We start from the raw sequence: 25,206 nt of genomic DNA on the forward strand, positions 1-25,206 counted from the left end.
CGCAACATGCAACAATTTCAAATATTTTCCTGAGTTACAGTTCAAATAAGGAAATCAGTCAATTGAAATAAACTCATTAGGCCCTAATCTATGGACTTCACATGACTGGGAATACAGATATGCATCTGTTGGTCACATTTACCTTTAAAAACACTTCTAGCACTGAGATGCAGTGCCTTAGACAGCTGTGCCACTGAATTTGCCTAGTTAAATAAAGGTACATACATTTTTTTTTATTATTGCTTACACCTGCCCAAACCATAACTCCACCACGACCATGGGTCACTCTGTTCACAACGTTGATATCAACAAGCCACTCACCCACACGGCGCCATACACGTGGGACTGCGGTTTTGAGGCCGGTTGGGCGTACAGCCAAATTCTCTAAAACGACATTGGAGGCAGATTATGGTAGAGGAATTAACATAAAATTCTCTGATAACAGCTCTGGTGGACATTTTTGCAATCAGCATGTCAATTGAATACTCCCTGAAAACTTGAGACATCTGTGGCACAGTGTTGTGTGACAAAACTTCACATTTTAAAAGTAGCCTTTTATTGTCACCAGTACAAGGTGCAACTGTGTAATGTTCAAGCTGTTTAATCATCTTCTTGATATGCCACACCTGTCAGGTGGATGGATGATATTGGCAAAGGAGAAATGGTTGCTATCAGGGATGTAAACAAATTTGTGCACAAAATTGGAGAAATAAGCTTATTGTGCGTCCCACGTTCATGAAATGTGGGACCAACACTGTACATGTTGCGTTTATGTTTTTATTCAGCGTATATTAACATGCAATACCATTTCTCCCGAAAGTAGAATAACTGCTCTGGTTCTCTGCATGAAACAGAGGCGTGCTTCCCCCGCGCTGAAAGAGTGTCAGACGCTGCCGAACTAGTAGTCAAAAGTCAGGTGAGTATTCTATGGTTTCAGACCGCACTCTATCCCCGCTCTTCGAAAGAGAAAGTGATGTATTTTTAAGGTTGGTGCATCAATAGAGTGGGGTTTGAAATAGGGATTCTTTTACATCCACAGTGACATTTAAGATGACTCATTGTATTGTTCTATTTCCAACTGACTGTATCATACCTCTATTGAGCATGTGAATTTGCCTGGAGGATCACGAGAGTTTAGATGAGGACACAGGGCATTTTAAATCATGCATTGGACATTGATTTTTACAATCAACACATTTTAAATGTAAGTTACTATATTTTGGGAAGATCAGATTGACTTGCAGAATTTTAATTGACATCACAGTCAACTGAACTATTACAAGGAATGGGAATAAGCCACGTTACAACATATAATTAATAAAGTCTTCAATTTATTAATAAATATACATCTATACAATATATCTGTACAACTGCAACTATACACAACAAAGAAGTTAAGGTAAATACATTTCAAATATTGTTATAATCAGAAAAATCTGATTAGAGATCCTCTCTTCATACACACCTTTGTGACTTGAACTTTATCACAACCATACATTGATTAAAATGGCAGATATGTTAAGGTAAATTCCAGTCACAGGCATTTCTCTAAAAGGATAGGATCTGGTCCTATCAGGCTGTTATGTTTAGTCTTTTTGTTGTTGTTGTGTGAAACATATACATCAGTGACTTTACCTGGCGGAACATACTCATCTTTCTACTTTACAGCTAAATGTTTCACCTTTGAGCATTATCCATCTTTGAAACATTACTTAGATAAATTACAGCATTGTGTAATACACCGAATTACACCATCCATTTGGAATAGACTTGAACAGATGATGATTACAGTACAGGTGGTTCATGTTCAGATCTATGATTCCCTTAGCACATAAAGGAAACACAAATGAACACTAATTCATTTAAACAAAGATCTAAAGGGTTTAGAAAAAAGGAGGTTAAAACAACATGAAGAGGCACTCTAAAAGAAGGCCGTAAAGTCCTTCATTCTTTCATTCTCTCATTTCAATGTTCGGTCATTGCCACACGGCAGAGTTTACGGTTCACTTACATGCTTGACCTACATCTTTCAGATGTCATTTAGGACGTTCCACAGAACGATGTGGAACATCTTGAAGATTATTGGGGGTCACAAGAAGAATGATGTCTTCAGGAGTTTGTACGACACATTCAGACGGTGTGACAGGTGACATTCAATGTTCTCATGGTTCCTTTCCTTCTTTGTCTCGGTCCTTTCCTCTGCTGGTTGAGAGATTGTTCCGAAAACACACCTGCATATTCGCTCCATATTGTCTGGCAGTTTTACCGACCACATGATACACCTACAGCCCTAAACACCTGCTAAACGTGTAGTCCACTACATACATGTTTTGTAATAATCGGACAGTGGGCAAATTCCCGAGCAGAATCCCTGGAGAAGGGTTCTGGGCTCAGACTCTTGGCCATTTTCTTGTCCGGAATTCTGCAGTGACATCTCCACCTCCCAATCCACTTTCAGAGGAGAGGCCTTCCCTGATGACCAGGGGACTGGGACACAGGTGTTCAGATGTAGTACTCCCTGTTGTCATTGAGGGTGGAGCTATGACTGTCATGGAGGTGGAACTCTGTCCGGTAGGCTGGTTCTGCACGGTAGGCTGCTTCTCTCCGGTAGGCTGTTTCCAGGTTAGTCCGGTGCTCCTTCTCCTTGACGCTGGCGTCTCTCCGGGCCTGCCAGTGCTGGTACAGGAAACGGGTCATCACGGCCACTACACACAGACTGATGAAGACTACTGCTGACACCACACCTGCGGGGGAGCAAAGGAAGCCATCTTTATTGGACTACAGAATAAGTTCTTTAGTGGACTATATAATAAGTTCTTTAGTGGACTATATAATAAGTTCTTTAGTGGACTATATAATAAGTTCTTTAGTGGACTATATAATAAGGTCTTTAGTGGACTATATAATAAGTTCTTTAGTGGACTATATAATAAGTTCTTTAGTGGACTATATAATAAGTTCTTTAGTGGACTATATAATAAGTTCTTTAGTGGACTATATAATAAGTTCTTTAGTGGACTATATAATAAGTTCTTTAGTGGACTATATAATAAGTTCTTTAGTGGACTATATAATAAGTTCTTTAGTGGACTATATAATAAGTTATTTAGTGGACTATATAATAAGTTCTTTAGTGGACTATATAATAAGTTCTTTAGTGGACTATATAATAAGTTCTTTAGTGGCCGGCGCCGACAGAGATGGCCGCCTCGCTTCGCGTTCCTAGGAAACTATGCAGTTTTTTGTTTTTTTACGTGTTATTTCTTACATTAGTACCCCAGGTCATCTTAGGTTTCATTACATACAGTCGAGAAGAACTACTGAATATAAGATCAGCGTCAACTCACCATCAGTACGACCAAGAATATGTTTTTCGCGACGCGGACCCTGTGTTCTGCCTTACAAACAGGACAACGGAGTGGATCCTATGCAGCGACCCAAAAAAACGACTCCGAAAGAGAGGGAAACGAGGCGGTCTTCTGGTCAGACTCCGGAGACGGGCACACCGCACACCACTCCCTAGCATTCTTCTTGCCAATGTCCAGTCTCTTGACAACAAGGTTGATGAAATCCGAGCAAGGGTAGCATTCCAGAGGGACATCAGAGACTGTAACGTCCTTTGCTTCACTGAAATATGGCTCACTGGAGAGACTCTATCCGAAGCGGTGCAGCCAACGGGTTTCTCCACGCATCGCGCTGACAGAAACAAACATCTTTCTGGTAAGAAGAGGGGCGGGGGCGTATGCCTCATGGCCAACGTGACATGGTGTGATGAAAGAAACATACAGGAACTCAAATCCTTCTGTTCACCTGATTTAGAATTCCTCACAATCAAATGTAGACCGCATTATCTACCAAGAGAATTCTCTTCGATTATAATCACAGCCGTATATATCCCCCCCCAAGCAGACACATCGATGGCTCTGAACGAACTTTATTTAACTCTCTGCAAACTGGAAACGATTTATCCGGAGGCTGCATTCATTGTAGCTGGGGATTTTAACAAGGCTAATCTGAAAACAAGACTCCCTAAATTTTATCAGCATATCGATTGCGCAACCAGGGGTGGAAAGACCTTGGATCATTGTTACTCTAACTTCCGCGACGCATATAAGGCCCTGCCCCGCCCCCCTTTCGGAAAAGCTGACCACGACTCCATTTTGTTGATCCCTTCCTACAGACAGAAACTAAAACAAGAGGCTCCCACGCTGAGGTCTGTCCAACGCTGGTCCGACCAAGCTGACTCCACACTCCAAGACTGCTTCCATCACGTGGACTGGGAGATGTTTCGTATTGCGTCAGATAACAACATTGACGAATACGCTGATTCGGTGTGCGAGTTCATTAGAACGTGCGTTGAAGATGTCGTTCCCATAGCAACGATTAAAACATTCCCTAACCAGAAACCGTGGATTGATGGCAGCATTCGTGTGAAACTGAAAGCGCGAACCACTGCTTTTAATCAGGGCAAGGTGTCTGGTAACATGACCGAATACAAACAGTGCAGCTATTCCCTCCGCAAGGCTATCAAACAAGCTAAGCGCCAGTACAGAGACAAAGTAGAATCTCAATTCAACGGCTCAGACACAAGAGGCATGTGGCAGGGTCTACAGTCAATCACGGACTACAGGAAGAAATCCAGCCCAGTCACGGACCAGGATGTCTTGCTCCCAGGCAGACTAAATAACTTTTTTGCCCGCTTTGAGGACAATACAGTGCCTCTGACACGGCCTGCAACGAAAACATGCGGTCTCTCCTTCACTGCAGCCGAGGTGAGTAAGACATTTAAACGTGTTAACCCTCGCAAGGCTGCAGGCCCAGACGGCATCCCCAGCCGCGCCCTCAGAGCATGCGCAGACCAGCTGGTCGGTGTGTTTACGGACATATTCAATCAATCCCTATACCAGTCTGCTGTTCCCACATGCTTCAAGAGGGCCACCATTGTTCCTGTTCCCAAGAAAGCTAAGGTAACTGAGCTAAACGACTACCGCCCCGTAGCACTCACATCCGTCATCATGAAGTGCTTTGAGAGACTAGTCAAGGACCATATCACCTCCACCCTACCTGACACCCTAGACCCACTCCAATTTGCTTACCGCCCAAATAGGTCCACAGATGATGCAATCTCAACCACACTGCACACTGCCCTAACCCATCTGGACAAGAGGAATACCTATGTGAGAATGCTGTTCATCGACTACAGCTCGGCATTCAACACCATAGTACCCTCAAAGCTCGTCATCAAGCTCGAGACCCTGGGTCTCGACCCCGCCCTGTGCAACTGGGTACTGGACTTCCTGACGGGCCGCCCCCAGGTGGTGAGGGTAGGCAACAACATCTCCTCCCCGCTGATCCTCAACACTGGGGCCCCACAAGGGTGCGTTCTGAGCCCTCTCCTGTACTCCCTGTTCACCCACGACTGTGTGGCCACGCACGCCTCCAACTCAATCATCAAGTTTGCGGACGACACAACAGTGGTAGGCTTGATTACCAACAACGACGAGACGGCCTACAGAGAGGAGGTGAGGGCCCTCGGAGTGTGGTGTCAGGAAAATAACCTCACACTCAACGTCAACAAAACTAAGGAGATGATTGTGGACTTCAGGAAACAGCAGAGGGAACACCCCCCTATCCACATCGATGGAACAGTAGTGGAGAGGGTAGCAAGTTTTAAGTTCCTCGGCATACACATCACAGACAAACTGAATTGGTCCACTCACACAGACAGCATCGTGAAGAAGGCGCAGCAGCGCCTCTTCAACCTCAGGAGGCTGAAGAAATTCGGCTTGTCACCAAAAGCACTCACAAACTTCTACAGATGCACAATCGAGAGCATCCTGGCGGGCTGTATCACCGCCTGGTACGGCAACTGCACCGCCCTCAACCGTAAGGCTCTCCAGAGGGTAGTGAGGTCTGCACAACGCATCACCGGGGGCAAACTACCTGCCCTCCAGGACACCTACACCACCCGATGTCACAGGAAGGCCATAAAGATCATCAAGGACATCAACCACCCGAGCCACTGCCTGTTCACCCCGCTATCATCCAGAAGGCGAGGTCAGTACAGGTGCATCAAAGCTGGGACCGAGAGACTGAAAAACAGCTTCTATCTCAAGGCCATCAGACTGTTAAACAGCCACCACTAACACTGAGTGGCTGCTGCCAACACACTGACACTGACTCAACTCCAGCCACTTTAATAATGGGAATTGATGGGAAATGATGTAAATATATCACTAGCCACTTTAAACAATGCTACCTTATATAATGTTACTTACCCTACATTATTCATCTCATATGCATACGTATATACTGTACTCTATATCATCGACTGTATCCTTATGTAATACATGTATCACTAGCCACTTTAAACTATGCCACTTTGTTTACATACTCATCTCATTTGTACATACTGTACTCGATACCATCTACTGTATCTTGCCTATGCTGCTCTGTACCATCACTCATTCATATATCCTTATGTACATATTCTTTATCCCCTTACACTGTGTACAAGACAGTAGTTTTGGAATTGTTAGTTAGATTACTTGTTATTACTGCATTGTCGGAACTAGAAGCACAAGCATTTCGCTACACTCACATTAACATCTGCTAACCATGTGTATGTGTGACAAATAAAATTTGATTTGATTTGATTTGATTTTGATTTGATTTTGATTTGAAGTTCTTTAGTGGACTACAGAGGAAGTTCTTTAGTGGACTACAGAGGAAGTTCTTTAGTGGACTACAGAGGAAGTTCTTTAGTGGACTACAGAGGAAGTTCTTTCAGTTGTGAGGATTTGACAGATTTCTATATTATTTATTAAGTATTTATTAATTTAGCTGTTTAGACTCAGAAAAAGTTCATATGAATTTAACTGGCACTGAGATAATTGTGAGCTAAAACTTAAAATCCCTTGCCAAATATGATTCTTACACTTAAAGAATTTACGGTAACACTTTATTTGGCACCTAGTGTCAGAACACGTTATGACACGGTCATAACCATGTCATAATATTTCATAAGAGCTGACATAATCTGTCATAACGCTGTCATGATATGGTCATGACACACATTTAGACGTGTTGTGACATATTGCAATATTTTATGGCTGCTTATGACACTTACATAAGAGTGTCAAAGCCCACAAATCCTACCACGCAAGGCAAACCATTCCATTCTACCTATAAATAGTATGTTATATAACATTTCTCAAAACGGGCCATTTTATTACCATTGTATTTGTACACACACTGATGTCAAACATGTGCCTAGCCCAGTGCTGTGTTGACGGGGATGAATATCGGAGCAGGACAAAACACCCTTGTTGGGACTTATGACTGACATGTGGTCATGTACGTGATAGGTCCATATGGCTTACAGTATATAATTACCCGTAATAATAAACAGAAGAGTTTTGGCTGGACACTATTTAAAAGAGGATTACAGAATGATCATGCCCCCCTGTATTTCTTGCTCAATTCTTAAAATGAAGCACATTAATCCGCTTTACAACGTGTTAAAACAAACATTTAAAAAATTTTTTTTGCCTTGATAATAAAGCAATCTATGCATCATCGCATTTGCAGACTTATGTAAGATAGTCTACTATTCGTCATGTGATGAGTAGATTGCATAGTCATAATTTAGGCTAATAATATAAATCATTCACTGTTCGCAAAAAAAACATGGATGAGGCATGTAGCGTAGAGTAGGCCTAGGCTATGTATCAGATTGTCACGCCCTGACCATGGAGAGCTTTTATTCTCTATGTTGGTTAGGTTGAGGTGTGACGAGGGTGGGTCATCTAGGTCATTATATTTCTATGTCGGCCTGGTATGGTTCCCAATCAGAGGCAGCTTTAGGCAGCCATTTCCCCTTTGTGGGATCTTGACATTGCCTGTGAGCACTATAGCAGCTTCACGTTTCGTTTTGGTATTTATTGTTTTGTTTTGCTGTAAGTTTCACCTAGTAATAAAAAGATGTGGAACCCAGATCACGCCGAGCTTTGGGGTCCAGTTATTCTAACGATCGTGACACAGATACGTTTCTTCTTTATTTGCATTGGAAAAATGTGGCCTTTCATAACCCCATTTCATGGAGTACCACAACATTTTATATACCTGGAGACATTAGCAGAATCTTTTTTAATATGACACATTACAGGGAAGCCTACGCTGCTGACACTGACAAGCAGATCAATAAAAACAACGCTGTCCATATAATAGGCCTACAAGAAGGGGAGACACAAATATAATATAATAGGAAATTATTGTCAAAAAACAAACTTTTAAGTAGCACTGACCCAACAATGATAAGTAGTGAATATGCACAGTGCCACACTCAGCGGAGATATTGCCAATGCTCTCTGCTGGTGCAAATAAGATTTTGATAACAGAAAGATTAGGTTTTCATTTTCCTCTCTTTATAGCAATAACCATTTGATTTCCAAACTAGGTTTCCCTGAGATTGTATTTTGAAATATTTCAATATGCCTGGCTTGTCCTCTACTTTTCACAGACAGTCGCAACAATAATCTCCCCAAATTGCGTGCACCGTCTTTCCTTCTGACTGTAGGCAATACGATTTAATAAAACAAAGAAGAAGCTAATGATCCTCTGTGGCCAAATCATGCTTTAGTAGCCACATTTTTTATTTTTTTATTTATTTCTGTGTAGACAGGAGAAAGCTAATTAGGCTATATAATTTTGGCAATTTAAATGAATTTACATTAGCAGAAGTTTAGCTTCCCCTAGCATTATGGACACACTGCCTATGCTTACATATTAAAGAGGTAACCACACGTAACATCCCTATTCGATTGCAGGCTACGGATTATGTTTTTTTGTGGGCCATTATAAATACAAATTCATCTTGATGGGTGGGAATATTATCAAGTGCATGTCAAATTGTTTATGTTGATGTTAATTAATTGTCAATTACCACAGTTATTTGCATGACCACCACAGCCCTAGGTGAGCATACATTTACGCGCTGATGGAGCCTTTATCTGATGGTCAGTCTCAGCGGAGGAAGAAGCCAGCAGGGTCCGCCTCTCAACACCCTTTGCTCTCCCTTTCCTCAATGACCAAATAGGGACACCATCTTCCAGCTGTTAACAAAACTAGAGTTGTACTGTATTATTTTTGCTTCATGCACAAATTCATGTTGTTTCTCCTATGATCAGAAAAAATACCAAAGCTGCTAAAAATAACGCAAGCTCATCAATACACTTTCCAACTCATTCATTGCAGCTGCAGTGCTTGTTGTAGTGCAAGTGGAAGTAGTGTGAAGGTAGATTTTTATGGCTTATAAAAGTGTTGAATAGAAAGTGTTGACAGTGCTGAATAAAAACGTAAACATGAACTCACTCATAGAAACAGCAGCTCTTTGTTGTAATTGTTGACAGTCTCTCTCTAAAAGTTTAGAAATCTCACAACATCAACTTTGCTGTAGCTTTCTTTTAAACGCCTGCTACGTTACTGCAGACACAATCATCTGAGCCATCCGATTGGCCAGTGGTAGGCCTATAGTCCACTTGAATTGCTCCCCAACGGGAAGGCTGAGTTTGTGCCTTGAGACATATGAGATGGTTCAAAACGGGAACACGTTTTATACCCGGCACGACACAAATTAAAAGAAATAGGAACGCAAGGCTTATCTTTGGGTTTTCACAGAAATGTTTGGCAATCGACAAGGAATGCCTTGGAGCTCAACCAGTCAATCGTGATTGATCCGTTGGTGACCACTTAACTAGATGGTAGCTAACTGTTAGCTAGCTAGCTACATGAATAGTTGACAGCTAGCTTTAGCTATGTTATGAAAACATTGAGAAAACTGGATTGTAATGTATTTGATAATGTGTGAAAGTGTTTGCTATTGCCATAATATATTTGGTATAACGTTTTAGGTTTTCAGCTTTCTTTAGTGGTGTCACTGCATTGTAGCATACTCTATTCTGATTTCTGTCTTTACTTATATTTTTCAGAGAAAGTATTGCATCCAGGAGTGGAGGTGAAGACCTTGAAGGAGGCTGCAGAAGCAAACTTTCAAATGAAAAGAAATACAATAATACAATTTAGGAGTTAAGTCCTTGATGTTGTAATTCATTCTTTACAGTCATGTTTTTTTTTCATTGTATTTTGAAAAACTTGTAGAAAACACACTTTATGACACTATCATGAAGCATTATGACCATCATAATCATATAAGCCAGATGGACCTATCACGTACATGCCCTAATGTCACAAAAAGGGTGTCTTGTCCTGCTCCTGAAATCTGCTCCTGCATTCATCCCGGTCATCAGCAACAGAGCATTGGGGTATGTGCATGTCTGACATAAATGTGTGCGCAATTACAATGATAACTTAATATGGTCAATAACAGAAAAAGTTCTATAAGATAAACATACTGTTTACAAGTAGACAATGGTGTAATGGATTGTTTTGCCTTGTGTGGTAGGTTTTGTGGGTTTTGACACTCTTATGTAGGTGTCATAACCAGCCATAAAATAATGCAGTATATGTCACAACAGATCTAAATATGTGTCATGACCATATTACGACAGGTTATGACATATTACGACAGGTTATGACCATATTACGACAGGTTATGACATATTACGACAGGTTATGACATATTACGACAGGTTATGACATATTATGACACTAGGTGTCAAATAAAGCGTTCCCGAATTTAATTAGGAATGGTATTCGGTCTTCATTTTCCCCTTTTTTTATCCATTAGCTTCATTATCTACAAACATATCTGACTTAAAGTCAATTCATAAGACCTTTTAAATCAAATCAAATTGTATTTGTCACATGCGCCGAATACAACAGGTGTAGTAGACTTTACCCGTGAAATGCTTACTTACAAGCCCTTAACCAACAATGCAGTTCAAGAAAGAGTTAAGAAAATATTTAATAAATAAACTAAAGTAATAAATAAATAAATAAAGTAACAAGATATATACATACCAATAACGAGGCTATATAAAGGGGGTACCGGTACTGAGTTAATGTGCAGGGGTACAGGTTAGTCGAGGTCATTTGTAAAGTGACTATGCATAGATAAGGAACAGAGAGTAGCAGCAGTGTAAAAATAAAGGGGCATCAATGTAAATAGTCTGAGTGGCCATTTGATTAACTGTTCAGCAGTCTTATGGCTTGGGGGTAGAAGCTGTTAATAAGCCTTTTGGACCTAGACTTACTTTACAGTGCAAATAACAGCCCTTCTGGGTAATTACTTTGGAAGTCTCTCCAGTGCTGGAAATGTCTAAATTGTGGCATGTTATCCTGTCTTGACAGACACACATTATTCCAAGAAAACGTCTGAGGAGAGAGCAAGAGGCAGAGATAGCCGGGGCTCATTTCACAGGACACTGACTTTGGCAATTGAGCACTTTAACAACTCTGAATTGGAAATCTCACCTCCAATTACCGCATAGTTGCTTTGTGAAGCGTTCCTTAATGGCCCCCTGCCTCTGCCGACTGTCTCTGAATGATCTACCGGGAGAGGGAAGAGAGTGCGGTGACATCATGAGGAATGTATTACATCATTGATCTGTCATTTGTTTGAGGACAGGGGACCGACATAAAACAATGAGCAACGTTCCCTTGGGAACCGTCATTGTGACAATGGTAGAATCTGTAGACTGAAAACTCTATCCCGGCTTCGGTGTTGACAGTGTACAATATTAAAATGTTAGACGACATCGTCCACAGAAATACAGTATATTCTGAATACATTCTACATTCCTCACCTGATTGAGAGTGAAATATTGTTGAGTCAGCCAGCGCACCACAGTTAGACTCCACCAAGTGACCCCGTACGCTGACCAATGAGCTGGCACGGTTCAGTAGCGCTGCCTTCAGTGGAGCCATGTGATTGAACTGGACTGAGGACAGGCAGCCAATGAAGCCCTTAGATCCTGCCTGCATCACTTCCTCATCCATAGTGTCAACTATGTAAACAACAAGGAAGGTACTAATCAAACTCACAGATTTACCTGATTAATCAGAATGGTAATAAAGCAATCCAACGTCCACCGACGACCACAATGACATCAGTATCTCACCTTGACTAATGCACATGTTGGATAGCATCCCTCAAAGCAATCTCTCTCTTTGTCAATGTGAGATAGCATGAACCACTGAACAGGCCCTCTTGAGACTGTATGTCAATTGTCCCTGCTTGTTGTGTTCAATGAGACAGTCTGTAAATACATATGAACTCTATACAAATCCAATTAGAGCTCCACTAAAATCAAATTCAAAGTTTATTTGTTCACATGCGCTGAATACAACAGGTATTCCAACAGTGCAGTTTTAATAAAAATAAGTTAAGAAAATATTTACTAAATAAACTAAAGTAAAAAAAACAAAAAATAACAATAAAATAACGATAACGAGGCTATGTACAGGGGGTACCGAGTCAATGTGCTGGAGGGTACAGGTTAGTCGAGGACAATAAATTATTTTAAAGATTTCTCAGCATTTGCAGTAAATGAATCATAACAACTGCCAAATAGGATTGCTGGCTGCTTAGAGCACTTGAATATCATTAAATCAGAGATACGAGCTCTGAAAGCAATTTGCTATTTTGATTTGTGTTAAGGACAAGAGTAGATGGGCATAAGATACAAGAGAGATCAGTGTGTGCTTGTAATTTGTCTAAAGATATTAGATATTTAAATATAATGGAGCCAATCAGACCACGAGGGTCAACATTCAACAGCTTCGTCCCTTTAAAGTAATATTGTATCTAATTGGTTTGAAATCTATAATTACCATACTTCCCATAGGGGGCAATTTACTGTACAGGAAGTAGTGTAATTGACCCCAAAAAAGTTTAGCGATGATCATCGCCACCATGTTCATCATTGGTCTTTGTTTGTGGTGCTGCAGCATTCCTTTTGACTTAATAGATCCCTAGGAGACATAACCCAGCCAAGAATGCATTTCCTTTCATCCTGCAGAAAACACGTTGTAAGTAGTGGATGCTGTTGTGCTGTGCTGGAGTCATATGAATACAGTATGTGTGAAAGATAGAACAGGCATACTCTAGAGGGAATGGATGTTTTGTCCTGTATACAACAACCCAGATTTAGCATCCATAATGTGGTTTAGATTTTGCGTGTTTAACTTTACTTTCGTGACTTTTCATGAGTTTGATGAAAAATTGGAAATCATTTAAAATGATTGATGCTTAGGCCTGCCTATGTTTAGTATTTTGATTCAATCCTTCTAAATATCTAATACATCGTCAACGATCAATGTCTTAAAACAGTGTTCTTCTCAAAATAATGTACAGGTATAGACAGCATCTATTCGTACATATATGCATCCTCATCCCATAGGAGATCCCCAGTACCTTAATGATAAAATGAATACATTTGTTTTGAAATGCAAATGATGTTGTCAATTAGCATAGATTTACTCGTTCCCTAAACTATTGTGAATCTCTGTGTTAGACAAATGACGCTTGGTTTACTTAACAGTTCCCTTTATCTCCTGACTAATGTGTGAAGTGATAAGCTTGAGTACAATACTCCCAAGATGTGTGATGCGTGCAATATGTGAAACAGATTATTAGACAGATACAATGTCCTGGTGGGGTGGCTGACAACCCTCCGAATCAGCCTGTCAAATCTATATCAGATGCGAGAAGTGATTATTTGACCAAATCTAGTGCTTAGATTGTCTATATCAAGTTATATCACAGACACGACTCGTCTAGCTCTTCCAGCTTACAAGCTTTGCCTTAATTGCAAAGACTGATTCTTCTAAGCCCTGCACTGTGGTACGCTGTTCATTTACAGTAAAAACCATGACTGTAGCCTCCAGTCATTTAATCATTTCAAACTACCTCAACAAACACGTCCTAATTTCTCTGGTGGGCTCACCTGTGACCTTCCCCAAGGTCAGTGATTTGATGGAGATGAACTCTGTGTCTGATGACAGGCTGTACTTTAGGTTCATGTCCTTGTCAATCTAGTGGATAGGGAAAAAAGGACATGGAGGTGTGAAGAACACACACAACCCTCCTGCTCCTCAACCTTTTCACCGCCCTCCTCTACACCCCCTACTCCTCACCCTATTCACCCCCTACTCCTCACCCTCTTCACCCCCTACTCCTCACCCTCTTCACCCCCTACTCCTCACACTCTTCACCCCCTACTCCTCAATCTTTTCACCGCCCTGCTCCTCAATCTTTTCACCGCCCTGCTCCTCACCCTCTTCACCCCTTACTCCTCACCCTCTTCACCCCCTGCTCCTCACCCTCTTCACCGCCCTGCTCCTCACCCTCTTCACCCCCTGCTCCTCACCCTCTTCACCCCCTGCTCCTCACCCTCTTCACCCCCTGCTCCTCACCCTCTTCACCCCCTGCTCCTCACCCTCTTCACCCCCTGCTTCTCACCCTCTTCACCGCCCTACTCCTCACCCTCTTCACCCCCTACTGCTCACCCTCGTCACCCCCTACTCCTCACCCTCTTCACCCCTTTCTCCTCACCCTCTTCACCCCCTACTCCTCACCCTCATGCTCCTCACCGTCCTACTCCTCACCCTCTTCACCCCCTACTCCTCACCTTTTTCACCCCCTACTCCGCACCCTCCTGCCCTTCACCGCCCTACTCCTCACCCTCTTCTCTCTCCCCTGCTCCTCACCCTCTTCTCTCTCCCCTGCTCCTCACTCTCCTCAATCTCTACTGTTCCTCACCCTATTCTCTCTCCCCTGCTCCTCACCCTCTTCTCTCTCCCCTGCTCCTCACCCTATTCTCTCTCCCCTGCTCCTCACCCTATTCTCTCTCCCCTGCTCCTCACCCTATTCTCTCTCCCCTGTTCCTACATTTCTATTTCATACATCAAATGTAGGAATCCCATTTGTTGTAAAAATCCCATATTTATCCTTATATTTATGCTCACCTGTAGGTAGACGTCTTTTCCCTCACGGTGGATTCTGATACGGTGGAGGTGTCCGTCTGCCAGGCTGGAGGGTCTGGGACTGAACACATCTGGCCTCCTGTCCACATGGAGATGGTACCAGATCTGGATACTCCCTGTAGACCACAACACATGCTGGGTTAAACCGTGAATTCAAAGGGTTGAAGCCTACCTTGATAATCCTAGACGTGTCCCTACCGTTGCGTGCCAGGATGACTGCTATGTACTGCTGGCTGAAGGTGCTGACAGTGAGCAGCATGGCAGGGCTCTGTGTGGTCATGAAGATGAAAGCCATGTTCTCTCTGGCCCTGCTGTTCCCTCTGTAGACACTGGAGGCCTGGAAGCTCCTATTCTGCATCACAGAGAAAGGCTCCTGGAAGGTGTAGGTCACCGACGACTCTCTGTTAAACGACACAGACACCTCTGTAGGGACAGGGAGAGAGAGCATGGGTTAGGTAATGCATTTTATCATGGGTGACAGTCCAGCACAATTTGGTCCTCTCTTACTTGTTGCTAGCCATCATGCTATAGTAACTACCCCAGAGGCAGCAACTTAAATAGCATCTGTCATTCTGCTAATATGTTTACGGCTATCTAAAAGTTAAAAAAAAAACGTTTTCTAAAAATAACAATGTTGTCTAAGTTCTGTGTTCCAGATGCTACGGTAGTGGGATTGGATCAAAGTGAGACTATTGTATTTCAGACCAGTGGAATATTTCAGGCTTGTCTGCTCCATGATAATGGAGGCCTAGATTAGTGTGAATGTGAGAGCAGAGACAGACCAAAGACAGCGGAGGAGGAAGGATCTGTCATCTCATCTCATCCCTCTTTGATCTCTTCTTCAGATGGACTCCAATCGGCACTCTGCCACTGATCTCAACACCTCTACTTCAATACTTCAAGAGCAAGTGAACATTAGGACTGAGGATAAGATCTTGATAAGATCTTTGGCCTAAGATCTTTGCTGGCATCGAATATTTCACTTGAAAACACTAAATATTCAAGGTTTTCATCACCTCTGAGCGATGTTAGATTTCTGTAAAAGGGCTGTCGTGACACAGCTCTATGTTAATCAACTTCTTCTGACTGCAGCAGATTGCACTTGGCGAGGGAACTTTTCACCCAGCTCTTAGAAATGATACTATACAAACTGGAAGTGCATGTTTTGTATGTACACTTGAAGTTAAAGGTTAGAATCATAGATTCAGCATCAGAATGAATAGATGAAACAACATTACAGCTAAATCAACCCCTTAACCTCTGTGATGGAGTTACTATGCGTTTCACACCTTCCTTGCAGGAGGGTCCCCCATAGGCAGACTGAGAGCAGTCACAGACGTAGCCGCTGTTCTTCTCAATGCACCTCCCGCTGTTGTGGCAGAGACTGCTGGAGCCACTGCAGTGGCCGGGGCAGCCAGCGCTCACCCCCGGGGTCATCTTAGCCCGCTCCTCCAGGTTAAAGGTCACACCGTTTATAGTCAGAGTTCTGATGCAACCCAAGAAGCCCCTCTGCCTAGCCGCCGTTCCCCCTGGAGGAGGGACGACAGGTTATAACTAGTTCATATGTTTATTACAATGTTATAACACAATTAGTATATAACGCATCACATTCTACTGAGTACTAGCTGCTGTTCCCTCTGGAGGAGAGACGACAGGTATTACTAGTTCATAATGCTTGTTATAATGTTACAACCAGACCTGGGTTCAAATAATATTTCAGGTATTCAGGTATGGGGCGGCAGGGTAGCCTAGTGGTTAGAGCGTTGGACCTGTAAAGATACAATTTGGTTGACAATTTATTTTTATTTTTTTTATATTTAAAAAAAAAATTATATTATAATTTATTTTTTAACAGCCATTCAAATACACATTTTGTTGATTGAACAGTTAAGAACCAAATCGTATTTACAATGACGGCCTACCCTGGCCAAACCCGGACGACGCTGGGCCAATTGTGCGCCACCCAATGGAACTTCCAGGATGTGCAGCCTGGATTCCAATCAGGGACTGCAGTGACGGCATTTGCACTGAGATGCAGCGCCTTAAACCGCTGCGCCACTCGGGAGCCAAACAATGGTGGAGATGCCGGGGATTGAAACAGAGGCCACATAAATAAAAGTACTTGCTTTGTATTTGAAAATACTACATTAGTTAGAACTCATTTATATGGTTTATATGGTAACACATTTAGAACTGCTCTATGTACATATTAATCCACAGAGGGGCTGTTCACCCTAGCCCTACCAACACACAGCTGGCTGATGAGACTGACTATGAGGCCAGCCCTACCCTACCTGGCTGTTGAGACTGAGACTATGAGGCCAGCCCTACCAACACACAGCTGGCTGTTGAGACTGAGACTATGAGGCCAGCCCTACCAACACACAGCTGGTTGATGAGACTGAGACTATGAGGCCAGCCCTACCAACACACAGCTGGCTGATGAGACTGAGGCTATGAGGCCAGCTCTACCAACACACAGCTGGCTGATGAGACTGAGACTATGAGGCCAGCCCTACCAACACACAGCTGGCTGATGAGACTGAGGCTATGAGGCCAGCTCTACCAACACACAGCTGGCTGTTGAGACTGAGACTATGAGGCCAGCCCTACCAACACACAGCTGGCTGATGAGACTGAGACTATGAGGCCAGCCCTACCAACACACAGCTGGCTGATGAGACTGAGGCTATGAGGCCAGCTCTACCAACACACAGCTGGCTGATGAGACTGAGACTATGAGGCCAGTCCTACCCACAAACAGCTGGCTGTTGAGCCTGAGACTATGAGGCCAGTCCTACCCACAAACAGCTGGCTGTTGAAACTGAGACTATGAGGCCAGTCCTACCCACAAACAGCTGGCTGTTGAGACTGAGACTATGATGCCAGTCCTACCCACAAACAGCTGGCTGTTGAGCCTGAGACTATGAGGCCAGTTCTACCCACAAACAGCTGGCTGTTGAAACTGAGACTATGAGGCCAGTCCTACCCACAAACAGCTGGCTGTTGAGCCGGAGGCGGAGGTGTCCCTCAGATGGAGCTTCCAGGAAGCGCAGGGGCAGCTGGTCCACCTGCAGCGAGGCCTCCTTCACGCTGCGCTCCGCCCTCACATAGTGCCACTGCCTGTCATTCAGGGGCACGTGGGACTTAATGGCCAGGACCACCGGCCCGTTTCCCACATCAAAGGAGAACGTCACTGCGAACGGAGCTGGGGGAACAGAACGGGGACACAAGCTTACAGTCATTCAGGTCAATAGTGAATCTGAGACTCCTCTTTTCTATGGGACACCATTTCGTTCTATGTCGATGAGATACAATGTGATGCATTGATCTTCAGAGGATTTATTTGTGACCAAATCTTTACACTATTTGTTATTTTCTTGTTGGGGGGAGACGGGGGCTATAGGTGCAATACACAAATGAATATAATATGAAAAGCCTGCATCCACCTGTATGCAAATAAAATAAATACAAATAAGTGAGCCTCCACCCCCAACCTCATCCTACGTCTCCATCCATCCATCCAACCACCCACAGTACCTTACAGTCATATTATATATGCATACACGCTGCACTTATTTCAGAGCTCCAAATGGAATATTACGAAAGACTTCAAGATAAGCTTTTACAGACTCATTTTGAACTCAAGACGGTGCTAGCCAGTACATTCACAATGTAGTTTGATCATTATTTTCTTCAACAGCCGCTGTTTACATGGCTGCCAAGGAAAATGTTATTAGAGGCTTGACAGCTTGATAACAGAGCACTGTGTGTGTCATTAGTATTAAATTATGCAGCGCAGGTCAGGAGTGACATCTTGCACATTTTTCTAACTGCATGTCAAATGTAGGCTACTGTAGCTGGGAAGTGCTTTCATCAGAAAAGAGAATATTTATGATTTCAAACCACTGGCCTCCTCCAAATGGATCCTGATGTGTGTGTGTGTGTGTGTGTGTGCGCATGCGCGCACGTGCGTGCGTGCGTGCGTGTGCGAGTGCGTGAGAGTACGCCTAACAAACTCACAGCTGAGCTCCACTCTGATGAAGTCCTTGAGGCCCACGTTCTCCAGGAAGACTCCTGAGGGAGCGCTGGTCTTGAAGTAGAAGGAGATGTCAGCGCTGAGCTCTGCCTGGAGGGTGGGGAAGTGCAGGTAGGATGACTCCTGGTAGAAGGACGCTGCATTCCACACAGACTCTAGAAAACAGGAAATACACGTATTTTCTAAGTTTGAACACAGTCAATATTTACTCAGCATGTTGTTCAAAAGGACCATCTGTAAGATAAAAATGTTACAAAATAAAACAGTTCACCTACTGTCGCCATAACAACGCAGCGGGCCGATTCTGTAGAGCGCCTCAGAGCCAGTTCTGTTGGTGTCCCCAATCACGATCTCACTCACTGGTAAGTGCTCTTTGTAGGAGAGGACTCCTGTGTCATTAGACCTGCAATAAACAGAGAGAGAGAAGCCTCTTAATTTCACTACAGATAAACTAATCCAATCCTCAGTCAGCATTGAAACTTCAGAGTAAGGTCTGGACTGTATCTCAGGAGATATGCAAATTAGGTTCCCCAAATGCAAAATTACATGGGGGCACACAGGGTGAGAATAAATGTTTAAAAAATAATGTACACAACAGAATTCTAGTTTAAAACAAATGATGTAATAAAGAATATTATCATAAGAACTGCAGTTGAATATGTTTTATAGTGATTAATACCTTCGTATAGTAAATGTTTTCCAGCAGTTGAATTGTGATGAAGATATCCCTGTATTTAAAGTTCTATATGGAAAGTAAGTAATGCGCCAAAAACATTTTCATTATGATCAAAAAGACAAACGCCAAGGTCTGTACAGCCTTGATATCGATCAATGAACAGCCCAGTAGATACACAGAGATACATATTTGCCTAGTTACCATGAGTCTGTGTCGGCATCACAGTTGCAGAAGTAGTTCATGTCCATGCAGTTCTCCTCCAGGCTGCAGGAGCACTGCTGAACACCTGGCAAGAAGCCTCCCCAGTAGGTCCGTCTCTCTCCACCCTGGTCCACCCACCAGGACAGAGGGCTGCCATCTGGACCGGTCACAGGATTACAATTAGGTCCACATGTAGAGAAACAGAATCTGCACAGTGAATGTGATTAGAGCCCTGGGCATATTTTGGTATCCCATGGCATTGTGTCAATGAGTCCTCAGTGATGTCAGTTAGACTCGCAGGGCTCATTTCCTGGAGCATCTGTAAGTGGCCCTGCTACAGTCTTCTGTCCCACAACATGACTCTGCCTGAGAGACACTACAGGCCTGCAAGAAGTATCCTCTCAGCCCTCTGCATAGATATAGACTTCTATCAACACAACATGACTCTGCCTGAGAGACACTATGGGCCTGCAGGGAGCAGCCTCTCAGTTCTCTGCATAGATATAGGCTTCTATCAACACAACATGACTCTGCCTGAGAGACACTACAGGCCTGCAGGAATTAGCCTCTCAGTTCTCTGCATAGATATAGGCTTCTATCGACACAACATGACTCTGCCTGAGAGACACTACAGGCCTGCAGGAAGTAGCCTCTCAGTTCTCTGCATAGATATAGGCTTCTATCGACACAACATGACTCTGCCTGAGAGACACTACAGGCCTGCAGGAAGTATCCTCTCAGTTCTCTGCATAGATATAGGCTTCTATCAACACAACATTACTCTGCCTGAGAGACACTACAGGCCTGCAGGAATTAGCCTCTCAGTTCTCTGCATAGATATAGGCTTCTATCGACACAACATGACTCTGCCTGAGAGACACTACAGGCCTGCAGGAAGTAGCCTCTCAGTTCTCTGCATAGATATAGGCTTCTATCGACACAACATGACTCTGCCTGAGAGACACTACAGGCCTGCAGGAAGTATCCTCTCAGTTCTCTGCATAGATATAGGCTTCTATCAACACAACATGACTCTGCCTGAGAGACACTACAGGCCTGCAGGAAGTAGCCTCTCAGTTCTCTGCATAGATATAGGCTTCTATCAACACAACTACATTCTGTTACATTTCAAACCCGCACACATTACAGATGCCCTCTCATGGAACTTACTTTGAGGTCTTGAAATTAACAGAGGTACAATATTGACAATTAAACAGTCTTCTTTGGCTCCAGTGTTGCTTGCCTATTTAATCAGAGTACGTTCCAGTGTTGGGCAAACATTTGAAAGCTTAATACTAGACAAATTAGTTGTTGTTTATCGTTCTGTTTTTGTAGTCATGACAAATAATGTGCCAATGTGCATCCTCAGTACTGAAACGGTACATTTATACAGCGCATTCGGAAAGTATTTAGACCCCTTGACTTTTTCCACATTTTGTTACGTTACAGCCTTAAACTAAAAATTTATACAAATATTATTTTTTTTATCAATCTACACACAATACCCCATAATGACAAAGCGAAAACAGCTTTTTAGAAGTTTAGCAAATGTATTTAAATTTTAAAAACAGAAATACCTCAAGAGTTGCTCTGTGGAGATGGGAGAACCTTCTAGAAGGACAACCATCTCTTCAGCACTCCACCAATCAGGCCTTTATGGTAGAGTGGCCAGACGGAAGGCATTCCTCAGTAAAAAGGCACATGACAGCCCGCTTGGAGTTTGCCAAAAGGCACCTAAAGCGTCTTAGACCATGAGACGCAAGATGAAACCAAGATTGAACTCTTTGGCACCATCCCTACGATGAAGCATGGTGGTGGCAGCATCCCTACGGTGAAGCATGGTGGTGGCACCATCCCTACGGTGAAGCATGGTGGTGGCAGCATCCCTACGGTGAAGCATGGTGGTGGCAGCATCCCTACGGTGAAGCATGGTGGTGGCAGCATCATGCTGAGATGTTTTTCAGCATCAGGGGCTTGGAGACTAGTCAGGATCCAGGGAAAGATGAATGGAACAAAGTACTGAGAGATCCTTGATGAAAACCTCTTCCAGAGCGCTCAGGCTGAGGCGAAGATTCACCTTCCAACAGAACAACGACCCTAAGCACACAGCTAAGACAACGCAGGAGTCGCTTCAATTAAAGAATATACAAGTCTCTGAATCTCCTTGAGTGGCCCAGGCAGAGCCCGGACTTGAACCCGATCTAACATCTCTGAGACCTGAAAATAGCTGTGCAGCAACGCTCCCCATCCAACCTGACAGAGCTTGAGAGGATCTGCAGAGAAGAATGGGAGAAACTCCCCTAATACAGGTGTGCCAAGCTTGTAGCGTCATACCCAAGAAGACTCTAGGCTGTAATCGCTGCCAACGGTGATTCAACAAAGTACTGAGTAAAGGGTCTGAATACTTATGTAAATGTGATATTTCAGTTTTTTATTTTTAAAACATTTGCTAATTTCTGAAAACATGTTTTTTATTTATAATTAAGGAGTATTGTGTGTAGATTTACGAGGAAAAATAGGAATTTAATCCATTTTAGAATAAGGCTGTAACGTAACAAAATGTGGATAAAATCAAGGGGTCTGAATACTTTCCGAATGCACTGTAGATGAAACGGTATAATGAATCAAGAAGACGAGTCAAAATGACAGTGTCATTGTGGATGCTAATTGGCCTTTTCTTGTCATATTACAAGCTGCAGCTGTTGCCTGTGCCCAACACTACAGACACATCATTAAACAAATGAAAATGACAAACAAATGAATAACAATCAAACATATTAAACTAATGTGAACCATATTCCATTAATGCGTGCAGGTTATACATTCATTACGGTGTGATGTATGAGTTCACAAAAATACACTTTTTAAATCATGCACATTTACATAAATCCATTTGCCAAATTGGTCTAATAATTAACAATTATTGATCGCTATATTTATTGAACAGCTAAGTAACATGCTGTGTAGGACAGAGGGGCTGAACATCATTGATCTCCTATAGAGAGAATATATGTGTTGAAGCACGACAGCCAGCAGAAAACAACCTACAGTATTCATGTTCCATCTGACACTGTTCATATATAGCCCATGAAATGACTTGTTTCCTGTCTCTTATTGATCCACTGTGAAAATTAACTTGTTTGTTTGCGCACACATGACAGCCAGGGAATCAGGGAATTCAGGACTTCATGAATGTTTCATGATTTAGGAGCAAATGTGGGATGCCTGGGAGACCGTTTGCTCTCAAAGCAATTGAAGATTGATGCTCAGAAACATGCTGGGCGGTAGCCTTTCAAGTTATTGCAAGATAATGGGATCAATGTTTAGAGGATTGAGCGTATATTCACACACTCAGGTCAGAGTCAGGTTCATTCTTAGAATACTAACCAGTCATATTATGGAACAGGTCCATCTGGGAACATGTCTAAGTTTGACTTTATAAGGTGAACAGGAAGCTATCAACCCAACTCACCTCTGGTGTTGAAGAGGCGGGACTTCCTACAGCTGTACATAACTTCCTGTTGACATTGCTCTGACCCGGACACGAGGGCCAACAGTTGTTCAGGTGAGGCGCTGTAGTTAAACTTCATAATGTAGGGCTTCTGTAGTGTAGAACCCTGGACCCTGACTGGATCTGTGCTGTTGTGGGTCACTACTGTCCACACCTTGTTCTCTACAACACAACATAGAACAAAACACAAACCTGAAGACATTTTGACCTGTAACATGCTGTACATGATGTGCAGAGCCGGTTGGTTGTGTCATTGTAAACCTTTTGATTATAAAACCTTGGATACATTCACAAGCTTTGACTTAGTACAAGCCATTATCCAAATAAACATGTTGAATTAATGATTAGGTTGATTAAAAAGGGGCTTCCTGCAGGTACAGTAATCCACAGTCAAACATAAGACTTTCTGTAGGCTCTCTAACCAAGGGTGAATAGTTTGCATGATTCAATGAGGTGAGAACTTCTATTCATTACCATCCCCCCATTTGATGTACTATGGGGGAATTGGTGTTTACCTTGCCTGAGAGAAAATCCTCTTCCACTTTGTGATTATTCACATCCCAGGTTGTCAAGCTGAGAGTTATTTACATCTCTAATATATTCTTTAATTGAGGTCAACCTGAGGCGACTCAATGCAAAATTATTAGGATTTGTGGAAGGCAAAAAAAAAAGCAAACATTGTGATCTTGAGCCAGACTATCAACAGGCAGCAGCCAGACTATCGACAGGCAGCAGCCAGGCTATCGACAGGCAGCAGCCAGACTATCGACAGGCAGCAGCCAGACTATCGACAGGCAGCAGCCAGACTATCGACAGGCAGCAGCCAGACTATCGACAGGCAGCAGCCAGACTATCGACAGGCAGCAGCCAGACTATCGACAGGCAGCAGCCAGACTATCGACAGGCAGCAGCCAGACTATCGACAGGCAGCAGCCAGACTATCGACAGGCAGCAGCCAGACTATCAACAGGCAGCAGCCAGACTATCAACAGACAGCAGCCAGACTATCAACAGGCAGCCAGCCACCCAGCCAGGCAGCCAACCACCCAGCCAGCCAGCCAGCCTGCCAGCCAGCCTGCCAGCCAACCACCTCCGTAATTACTTAAATGTTGCATTTACCTCCGTAAAGGTCAGAGCTGTAAGCTCATGACAGCAAGTAATGGATATTGTCTTGAGTGCCAGTGTTGAGGCATCAAGCTCTCATTCCTTTAATCTGTCTGTCAAAAGTCTAAAGCCCTGAAGACATGAGACACAGACTTGAATCAGAGCCTTGATCATTTTGTGTATTCACTTTTTCCCCCCACTTTTTTGGTTTTTGAGTAACTTTGCACACTTTTACACAAATAAGTTATTATTTACAGCAGAGATTTACCCAAATATTTATTTGAAGCTCTCATTGTAACCAAAGGGCAGGTCCATATTGAGTAACCCTAATGATTTTCCACATGATAGCTTGGCTGTCAGTTGTGCTGTGGGTCAAAGCAATGTGATCTGTCAGTGACTGAATCGGATATTGCTTACCAAAACTGGGGGCCCCGGTGGCAGCTCACCTGTCATGTTGCAGTAGACCTGTGTGGGCGCCAGTGGACCACTGCCATCTGGATCAATGGAGAAGTAGCCTGAGGAGCTGCCAGTCAGACGGTAGGCCTCACATGATGCCTCATAGATGGCTACAGAGGAACACAAGGAAACATCATGCCTCATAGATGGCTACAGAGAAACACAAGGAAACATCATGACTTATAGATGGCTACAGAGGAACACAAGGAAACATCATGACTCATAGATGGCTATAGAGGAACACAAGGAAACATCATGACTCATTGATGGCTA

At 43.2% G+C, this 25,206-nt stretch overlaps 1 protein-coding gene across 1 annotated transcript in view; it reads right to left on the reverse strand.

Annotated features, from left to right (window-relative positions):
- Positions 1–2,293: 2,293 nt before the first annotated feature.
- Positions 2,294–25,206, reverse strand: part of LOC139380300 (contactin-associated protein-like 5) — a 109,997-nt gene continuing 87,084 nt past the window's right edge. The window contains exons 12-24 of the mRNA XM_071122887.1: positions 24,924–25,043; positions 23,335–23,535; positions 19,863–20,019; positions 19,261–19,388; positions 18,970–19,140; positions 17,936–18,154; positions 16,236–16,475; positions 15,145–15,369; positions 14,929–15,062; positions 13,908–13,995; positions 11,766–11,966; positions 11,434–11,508; positions 2,294–2,744 (exon numbers count right to left, since the gene is read on the reverse strand). Coding sequence (XP_070978988.1) covers positions 2,503–2,744; positions 11,434–11,508; positions 11,766–11,966; positions 13,908–13,995; positions 14,929–15,062; positions 15,145–15,369; positions 16,236–16,475; positions 17,936–18,154; positions 18,970–19,140; positions 19,261–19,388; positions 19,863–20,019; positions 23,335–23,535; positions 24,924–25,043 — 2,201 coding nt within the window. The 3' untranslated portion in view covers positions 2,294–2,502. The remainder of the gene's footprint in view (positions 2,745–11,433; positions 11,509–11,765; positions 11,967–13,907; positions 13,996–14,928; positions 15,063–15,144; positions 15,370–16,235; positions 16,476–17,935; positions 18,155–18,969; positions 19,141–19,260; positions 19,389–19,862; positions 20,020–23,334; positions 23,536–24,923; positions 25,044–25,206) is intronic.

Source organism: Oncorhynchus clarkii, chromosome 22 (genome assembly GCF_045791955.1).
Source record: "Oncorhynchus clarkii lewisi isolate Uvic-CL-2024 chromosome 22, UVic_Ocla_1.0, whole genome shotgun sequence".
Taxonomy (NCBI): Eukaryota; Metazoa; Chordata; class Actinopteri; order Salmoniformes; family Salmonidae; genus Oncorhynchus; species Oncorhynchus clarkii.